The sequence below is a fragment of the Vulpes vulpes genome, chromosome 4, assembly GCF_048418805.1.
Source record: "Vulpes vulpes isolate BD-2025 chromosome 4, VulVul3, whole genome shotgun sequence".
NCBI lineage: Eukaryota > Metazoa > Chordata > Mammalia > Carnivora > Canidae > Vulpes > Vulpes vulpes.
In genome coordinates, this window is record NC_132783.1 from 41,135,167 (window position 1) to 41,145,007 (window position 9,841).

The window sequence follows — 9,841 nt, forward strand, 5'->3', positions numbered from 1 at the left end:
TCTTTGAGGGCCAGCTTAACTATACCACAAGTCTGCATACCCAAGTCAAAAGAGAACTCCTTAAGTCCATTACTGTAGCCTATTTGCTTTTACTTTTTAAACAGTTCTGACAAATTTAATTATTTGACTTCTATCAAAGATTAGAATCTTGTGCCAACCACTTTACTGTGATGATACAATAGAGGAAAAGTAGGCATTAAACAAATAACTATACAAACAAGTAATTTTTTGCAATGAGTGCTATTAAACAGTAACAATAAAAAGCCACAAATAGGACCTTATCTGGGTATGGGGAAGAGTGATGATGAAGAAACTGATGTAAGAGTAGCTGTAGGGCAGCCCCGGTCGCCCAGCAGTTTGGCGCTGCCTTCGGCCGGGGTGTGATTCTGGAGATCGGGGATTGAGTCCCACGTCGGGCTCCCTGCATGGAGCCTGCTTCTCTCCCTCTCCCTCTGCCTGTGTCTCTGCCTCTCTCTCTCTCTGTCTGTTATGAATAGATAAATAAAATCTTTAAAAAAAAAAAAAAAAGAGTAGCTGTGGGAAAAGGGTAAGAGGCCAGATAAAGGCTTTCAGTCAGAAGGAATAACCAATTGGTGGAGCTCAAAGACAAACAGTGTGGCCAGGGCATAGAGAACGAAACAGAGTTAGGTGCAAGGAGAGATGCCAGAGGTAACTAGTGTAGGTTACACAGGTCACTCTGAAGAGGTTTGGGTGGTATCCGAAATGTAATGGGAAAATTACCTCCAGTGGAGGATTTTAAGCCAGGGCCTGATGAGATCAGATAGTGTCTCTGGCTGCTGAAGCAATCAAGGAAACCCAGTTTAGGAATCTATTTGCTGCACTACAGGCAAAAGATAATTTTGGCATGGGCTAGAATGGGGTCAGTGGGCATAAATATAAGGAGATAGATTTGAGAATTAAGTGTAGAGTTGTGTCCACAGACATGGAAGACCAGATAAAGGAGCGCAGGGCCTCTGGGACTTCCCTCTAGGTTTCTCTCTGCAGGAACTGGTTAAATGCTGGTGGCATTTCCTGCAACAAGCAAGATTATAACTCAGAAGTATGGTGTAATATATTTCTTTTAAAATAACAGAAGTACATTAAAGATTCATCTATTAGGGGATCCCTGGGTGGCTCAGTGGTTTAGCGCCTGCCTTTGGCCGAGGGTGTGATCCTGGAGTCCTGGGATCAAGTCCCATGTCAGGCTTCTGCATGGTGCCTACTTCTCCCTCTGCCTGTGTCTCTGCCCACCCGCTCTCTCTCTCATGAATAAATAAAATCTTTGAAAAAAAGTTCATCTATTCAGAAGACTAATGTATCAAATTATTGCTGCAAGGTATCAATAAGTAAACCACTCTGGATGATATCATTGATCCATTGGAAACCTAGTATCATACTCTAAGCTTTCTTTTTAGGACTTCATGATTACAATTTTTCAATTTACAAGGCCTTATTTCATTTTCTGAACTGTGGAAATAGTCCAAATAGGAGGCATTAGGTGGAAATTAAAATTAGAAGTATGAGAAATTGATCAATTATAACAAGCAAAGGGAGAAAAAGAGACCAAGAAGCAGAGTTTTTTTTTAATTTAAATTCAGTTAATTAACATGTAATGAAATATGTTATTGGCTTCAGATATAGAGGTCAGTGATTCATTATCTTATATAATGCCCAGTGCTCCTAACTGTAGAGAACAAACTGATGGTTACCAGAAAGAGGGTGGGTGGGAAGGATGGGGAGTGGGGGAAAGGGCCCTTGCTATGTTGAGCACCATCACAGGTGTTGTATGAAACCGTTGAATCACTATATTGTACACCTGGAACTAATATAACACCATATGCTAACTATAGTGGAACTAAAATTTTAAAAAAGTAAATTATATATATTTTACCACAGTTAAAAAAAATTTTATGTGTTAATAAATTCAGAAATTGTGCAGACTTAGTCTCTCTCTCTCTCTCTCTCTCTCTCTCTCTCTCTTTTTCTGCTACATTCAAGCAATAACCATCATCTTTCCAACGAGGTCAAAACATGGAAGGAGAGAATCCTTAAAAGAGAGGCTCACAGAGAAGTTACTTGTGAGAATTCCCCACAGTCTCCTAAAGTGACTATAACAGCTCCCAAAAAGAGGCCGCATACGCCTTCTCAATGCAAGGAACGGAATTTACAAGATCCTGTGCCAAGGGAATCGCCAAAGTCTTGGTTTTTTGACAGCCGATCAAAGTCTTTACCATCACCTCATCCAGTTTGCTACTTTGATAACTCGGGTTTAGGCCTTTGCCCAGGTAGGTAAATATACTGGTTCTTTGGAAATCAAGGGATAACTGTCAGAACTTATCTTTAATTTTGGCCCCAAAGGGCAAAGTTAGACAAGATATAGTTGAGCAAGCTAGAGTGTACAGACTTCATTTGACATTTCTGTTGTGAGAAAGTTTCTCCAAAGCACAGCCCTAAAGTACATCATTTTTTACCCTAAGTCTGTATTATGCCTCTTAAACCCTCAACTTTTCCCTAAGATAAATAAGCAATTCTCAAAAATATGAGAGCACTACCCTATAAATAAAATTTTTACTGAGGAAACCTTTCTTATGAATGCAATGGGCCAGTATTTCCAATTATATTCATTTTACACAAGCCAAATCATCGACTTGTTTCATTAACTTATTACTTCATTCGGTCAGCAAAAAAATTTGATCTCCAACTATGTGTCAGAGTAAGACCCTGATGCTACATTGATAAGCAAAACCAGACATGGCCCCTACCCTACTGGAGGTTAGAGTCTAGTAGGAGATACACACAGTAATCAAGTAGTCAATAATAATAATAATAAAAGTAGGTAAAACTACGGAGTGCAAAAGGCTGTGAGGCTTATAATAGGTTTTTGTTTTGGGAATATTAAGGAAGTCTTCCTTGAAGAAGAAAACAGATCTGAGAGATTAACGTGAGTTAGCTTAACAATCAAGCAGATGGAACAGTGACAAGCCCAAGGTAGAAGGGACCATAACCAGGGGAGGGGTTGAAAGAAAGATGATGTGGCCAGACCACAGATTATATAAAGGAATTTTTACTTTATCTTGAAAGCATATAGAGGAAGCCTTTGAAATATTTTAAAGAACATGATGAGGCGCAGGAGAGGGGAGGGTTGGGGATCATAAGGAGTTGTAAATTTTGAACACACCACCTTACTTGAATGGTAACCAACAAATAATAGGAGCAAGAGTTTATGACAGTTGTCCAAGCAAGAGGTGATGGTAGCATGGACTTGAGCGGGTACAGTAGAGATGAAGAGTGGATGGTCAGGTGAGATTTGGGGAAAAAATCAGCGCTAGGCGCCTGACTGGATAGAGGGAGGCAGCCTCAAGGGTCATCCCCATCTCTGCCCGGGTGCCAGACACAGAGGTGTGGAACATTGCCAGAGATGCTCTGTAATACTGCATTTCTTGTCCTTCTCACTGCTCAGCATTAATCATGTGTCCATGTGCCAATGCATCTGCCTGTCAGAAATGCCGTTACACAGTTGGAGGAAAGCTAAAGCGACAAAAGTATATGCTAAAAGAGGCAGCTGTCTGATCATTTTTAGCAAGATCAAGTCAGCAGTCTGGAAGTGCTCCTGGGGGTATAGGAAGGCACCAAATTTGAGAACATTTCTGAACCATTTATTCACTTTATGGAATAATATTTAACAAACATTTAAGGACCTTCCATTAGCTAGCACTTAAATGGAACTTTTGCTGTATACACATACATGCTATTTTAGAAGGTTTTTTTGAAAAATGGAGAAACTTTAAATCACCTTTTGATTTTTTTTCTGATCGTGCCAGAGGCACATGCTTGATATGAATTAATTCAACTGTAAATAGAAATGTTTAAGTCTTTTTATCAATATATGGATCACTCTGGTACTACTCTCTTTTTTTTTTTTTGGTACTACTTTTAAGTGAAATAAACAAAAGTGTAGTCTGGAAGAATATATGAATCAAAACTGACCAATTCAGAATTAAAGGAGATGGTTTCAGCCTGAAGTAGTAGAATACTGTTCTAAAAGAATTTTAATGTTAGTTTTTAATTTGACTTATAAAAGATAACTTGAATTTTCTCAACAACTTGAGGTAATTGCAAAGACCAGATATATGAGATTTACTTTATTAAATATGATCCTTTGAAAATGAATATTGTTTATAAACAAATAAACGAAGTACTTTTAAAAGCCTCAGAGTTTTCTGAGAATGACTATTCTTCAAAATATATGCTATTTTTCCAAAATTAAGGCAAAGGAAAATAAGACCCAACTTATGTTTGATTCACTTTGAATCTCAAACTGATGAACTTCAAGTGACACTTTATTAATTCTTGGTTTTATGTACAAAATGGCTTTTCTAACAGTTGATTTTATGAGAAAATGGGGAAGAAACTTCTCCACCTCTTGGTGAAGTGAAAGGCACCTTTTTAATGACCAAACTTGAGCTCATTAATGACCAGATTGTCATTTTTCATTCTTCATATCTCTACTGTCTTAACATTGGTTTCATTTCTACTTGTATTCAAATTTTATGGGTTTTCTTTAATAAAATAAGATGATTTAGGGGTTTTTTTTGTTTGTTTGTTTGTTTTTCCTTTTGTTTTTTCTCAGAAGAACAAATTGCTGGAGCAGAGAATGTGGATCCTCAGCCAGGTCCATGGCATGCCTCCTCAGGAAAAGATGTGCCCGAGTGCAAGACCCAGTAGACTCCTCTACTGTCACTTTTCTGGGGGCCCAGCATTCTGTGTTTGGAAATTATTACTTTATGTGCCTATCCCTGGCATTGTTGTCACAATCCAACTTAATTTCAATTCAGTTTTTACTTTGCCGTTACAATTAGAAGATGAAAGAACAGGAGATTAATGCATTCCAGTAATTTAGAATGGTGATAGCAATATCTTCTTCTTGAATGTGGTAATACTTTAGAAGTTGAATTGTTTTATTTATATATTTTGTAAAGAGTAAAATTATTGAAGGAAATTTCCAGTCTTTCATGTATACATAAAATGTATTCATTTTTATTAATGTAATGTTATCCACATATGATTTAGATAATTCTAAGGCATAATATATCCATTAAAGCATCATTTAATTTGTAAAATTATAAGCTTTTTTTAAGTACCTAATAAATGTTTAATTAGTGGTTCTGAATCACAACTCTGTAATATTAATGATTTCTTGGTGGGATATTTGGTATATTTGGCTCTATTTGCTTGTTGACTTTCAGAATTTTGCTATGAGATTATATACATGCTTTCTGGATTTAAATTGCTACGGGATAGCAAAGTGCTATGACCTCTTCATTTTCTAGGCTAATCTTTCTTTGGCTATAACAAATACAAAAATTATCCTGTGCTTTTCTGCTACCCACCAACCCCCTATACAAGCACTCAGAATTGGTTGGTTTGTTATCAGACTTTGTACTCTACTACATTTTTCACTCCCAGCTGGACGAACTTCACAGACCATTCTACCCTTTTATTTCAGACATGAGGAAACAGCACCAGAGTTTCTATCAAAGTAGAAAGTCTTCTAAACCCAGAGTCCCACAGATCCATAAGGCATCTATGGATGGGGCTTCATGCAGTCTCTGAAACCTCTGAAATTTTATGTTAATTTGTATGTGTAGATTCCTTTTTCTAGGATACTTGGGTCCATACTTTTATCATATTCTTAAAGGATTTGTCATCCTATAGGAGGTTAAGAACTGTGGTTTTAGAGAGTATCTGATACCTCTTCTCTATCGTGTGACTTTGAAAAACCACATAAATCACCAAGTTGCATAAGGTTTAGAACAGAGTTAGTGATTTCAACTCATCCTTGGTTCTTTGGTAAGAAGATTCATTGAAAGAAAGAGATTATGATTTATATCATAGCCATCATTTTACAATTTATGAGTGGATATTTGCCCTTGATATACTATCATAGGAATTCACTGGGGCTAAGGGGAAGGTGTCCCTCCCTATAATTCTCTCCCCCAAGCCTGCCCCTTCAGGGTCTTGTTTCTCCTTGCCATGCTTCCCCAAATAAGACACTGGAACAGAGCTGCAGATTTGATTCTTTACAATGTCTGCTCCTCCGCTGAATAAAAGTAACTCAATAAGCCCACCTAGATAATAAAACTAAGGCCATTAAAAGTATAATCAGTCATCAGATATCCTGTCTAGTAAAATGTTGCTTAACTTAGAATTTGGATTTCCATTTTCTTCAGATTTGGGAAATTTGGGCCCATTATTTCTTCAAATAAATTTTTTGTCCCTTTCTCTCTACTTGGAAGTACCATAATGCAACTCTTGGTCCATTTGCTGAGTCCCATAAGTACCTTAGGCTTTCTTCACTTTTCTTTTTTATTTCTTCCCTTTTTCTTTGATTCTTTTTGCTGCTTGATCAAGTCTACTATTGAACCCCTCTAGTAAAAATTCAGTCATTGTATTCTTCAGGTCCGGAATTTGTTTGGTTCTTTGCTAGTTTCTTTTTTTTTTTTTTTTTTTTTAAGATTTTATTTATTCATTCATGAGAGAGAGAGAGAGAAGCAGGCTCCATGCAGGGAGCCTGATGTGGGACTCGATCCCGGACCCCCAGGATCACATGCTGAGGCAAAGGCAGACGCTTAACCGCTGAGCCACCCAGGTGTCCCTAGTTTCTGTTTCTTTGTTAATAGTGTCATTTTGTTCGTACATTGTTCTCCTGATTTCATGTAGTTGCCTATCTGCATTCTCTTGTAGATCATTGAGCTTCTTAAAAACTACTTTTAAATCTTCCTCTGGTAATTTGCTTCCATGGTGTTGGGTTCTGGAGATTCATTTTGCTCCTTTGGGTCATGTTTTGTGTGTGAATGTGCATGCGTACTGATTTTTTTTTCTGAGCTTTATGCATTTGAAAAAGCAGCCACCACTACAGACTGATTCATACAGGGGAACACGTTCATCTATCAGCCTGGTTGGAGATTCTCAGAATCTCTGAAACCTTTTTAGGAGGATGTGACCTCTCTGGGCTGTGTGTATAAGTTGCCAATTAGAGAGGCTTACCAATTTTCTTAGGAGCCAGATCTCTGACTCCCTCTGGTGTCTGTCTGCAGTAAGCATGTTCTTGTGGTAAGAGGCCACCCCACTCTCTGTTCTCCTTGGCCCTCAGGCATCCAAAGTATTTCAGCTCCCCCTTAGCACCTCAGGTAGGCAAGACAGCAGTCTTGGACAGCCCTCCAAAAAGTTGGAATACCAAGCCCTTGCTCTACTCTTCTCCCTCTCTCCCAATTGTGCTGAACCACTCTGGCCTCCACCTGGAGCACTGGCCCTCTTGTGCCAACTATCACCAGTTCCATCCGCACTCCCAAGTCAGGCAAGACAGAAACCAGTCCCTTGGCCTCCCATATAAAAAGCCAGACGTTGGATTTGTTTTCTACTCTTCTCTTCCCCCTACTCCCCCTGGAGAAACTAGGAGCCAGAGGCTGAGATGTGCTAGCTTGGACAAGGGGTGAGGTGGGTGGAGCCATAAGAAAATGAAATGATTCTTCTTACCCATGTCATTGCAGCTGTTCTCAGCTTTCCCCTTACCTAGGGTACTGCGACTTCTTAACTAGCCTAAGTTCTCATAAAGGTATTTTGGTCTGGTCTGTATATTGTTTTAAATCTGTCTCTGGGAGAAAGAAGTGGAATTTTCTGGTCCTCCATGTCGTTGACATCTCCCTTTTAGGATCTGGGTTTCAATATCATGATAAACGGCTGTGAAGGTACAATGATGAAAGTCAACAATGAAACATGCAACAATGTTTAAAGGAAATAATATGGCCAGACAACACGAAAGTGGTCTGAAAAGTAAAGACAAGACTAAAAAAGACAAATTATTTTTTTGTAGGAAATATTTTCTTGAGAGCCTGGTAAAATTATATCCAAGAAACCTAGTGAGAGCCTACCATGCATATTCTAAATATTTAATGGCTGTTTACTGTGCCAAGCACTGATCTAGGCACCAAAAGGTACTGCCTTTGTGAAATTCACGTTTAGAATTAAATATCTCATAAGATGGGCTGATTGTAATATAAGGGTGAAAAAGATATGGTCCCTAGCCTTAAAGAAATTTAGTTCATGGAAAATATAGATGGGTAAGCGAATTTTTGCAACACTATATTAGGCTGTCACAGAGTATGATTATTAAAAATCCAGACAAAGGGAAGGTGAAGAAAGCTGCATCAAGAAAGAATTAGATTTGACCTTGATTAGAGAATTCTCATATCTGTATAAAATCTATTCTAAAATTCTCAAAAGTTAAAGGGAGATTGTTAGTAAAGCAACAAGCACAGCTAGGTGTGACTAGAGATCATTAGACTCCACTACAAGCTATCGTGGGCAATAAGGGACAGTTTTACCAAAGACTTTGTGTGCATATGTTTATATATGTGAAAATTAGGTCAGGGATTTTTTTTAAATCCATTTTTGCCATCTACTCTAATTGAATTTTCTTTTAATTGGAGTTCAATTTGTCAACATATAGCATATCACCCAGTGCTCATCCTGTCAAGTGCCCCTCTTAGTGCCCCTCACCCAGTCACCCCAACCCCCTGCCCACCTCTCTTTCTACCACCCCTTGTTCGTTTCCCAGAGTTAGGAGTCTCTCATGTTCTGTCACCCTCACTGATATTTCCCACTCATTTTCTCTCCTTTCCCCTTTATTCCCTTTCACTATTTTTTATGTTCCCCAAATGAATGAGACCATATAATGTTTGTCCTCCAATTAACTTATTTCACTCAGCATAATACCCCCAGTTCCATCCACGTCGAAGCAAATGGTGGGTATCTAATTGAATTTTAATAATCATTAACATTTATTAAGTACAAATGTAACAAATGTTGTGCATGCCTTGTCCTTCCTTCTCACATGCCTGAGGCAGGTGCTATGGTTACCTTTATTTACAGATACGAAAACTGGGGCTTGGAGTGTTAAATGATTTACACAGCTAGTGAAGGATATGAGACTTAACCTTCGTCTTTCTCACTACACAGTCTTTGTTCTGAACTGCCATGACTGTTATGAATATACTTGGCTCCAAAGACAAAAAACTAAAGAAAGATGTGATTCAAAGAAATTAACTTTTTCTCACAAAAGAATCCAGAGGAGTTGGTCTAGAACTGTGGCATAGAAGCTGTCTTCAAGAAATCCGGTTCCTTCCCTCACCCTGCTCTGCCTCTGACCTCAAAAGTCACACAATGGCTGCCATGTCCCATAGAAGATCCACATTCCAGGCAAAAAAGAAGGGAAAGCCTTTCAAAGTGGCCTTGCCTTTCTATTCAAGAAGGGAATCCTCTCAACTTACCTTCCATTGGCCAGCTCTAGCAACAAAGGAGGCTAGGAATGTGAGTTTGGTTTTCTGACCTTTATAAAATAAAAGGCAGCGGAAAGTGAGGTGAGGGGATGTTGAGTGAAAGAAGGCAAATAGTAAATGCACAAAATAACCTACACAATCATTCTGCTCAATTATGCACCTGATTAAGTATGACTTACTAAGCCTAGCACACATGACCTAGTCCTTTTCAATCTCTACTATCTCTGTTCTCTTCAGCCAAATTTGAGTTTTTGTTCTTGCCCAACATGAGCCTCCACACTCAAGTTCAAAGTGCTACCCGGACCTTGCCCCTCAGTACTCAGGATGCCTGCACTCTGCCACTAAACATATACAAGTGTTAGAGTGTGACAAAACAACCATAAATAACTAGATTTTAAACACAAAGGAATTTTTATTTCCCTCCCTCAAAACAATCTTGGGAAATGGCCTAGAAGGAAGCCTCCGCTATCTTAAATGACCTAGGGTCCTTCTATTTTATTGCC

General features: G+C 38.6%; 1 protein-coding gene across 5 annotated transcripts in view; it reads left to right on the forward strand.

Annotated features, from left to right (window-relative positions):
* The window catches only part of CENPE (centromere protein E), an 85,905-nt gene extending 80,735 nt beyond the window's left edge, over window positions 1–5,170 (forward strand). For 4 of the 5 annotated variants that reach the window (XM_072755547.1, XM_025983832.2, XM_072755544.1 and 1 more), the window contains 2 exons: window positions 1,999–2,285; window positions 4,631–5,170. In XM_072755547.1, the coding sequence (XP_072611648.1) occupies window positions 1,999–2,285; window positions 4,631–4,725 (382 nt within the window). In that variant the 3' untranslated portion in view covers window positions 4,726–5,170. The remainder of the gene's footprint in view (window positions 1–1,998; window positions 2,286–4,630) is intronic. The other variant, XM_072755545.1, reaches the window with a different exon arrangement.
* The last annotated feature ends 4,671 nt before the right edge of the window (window positions 5,171–9,841 follow it).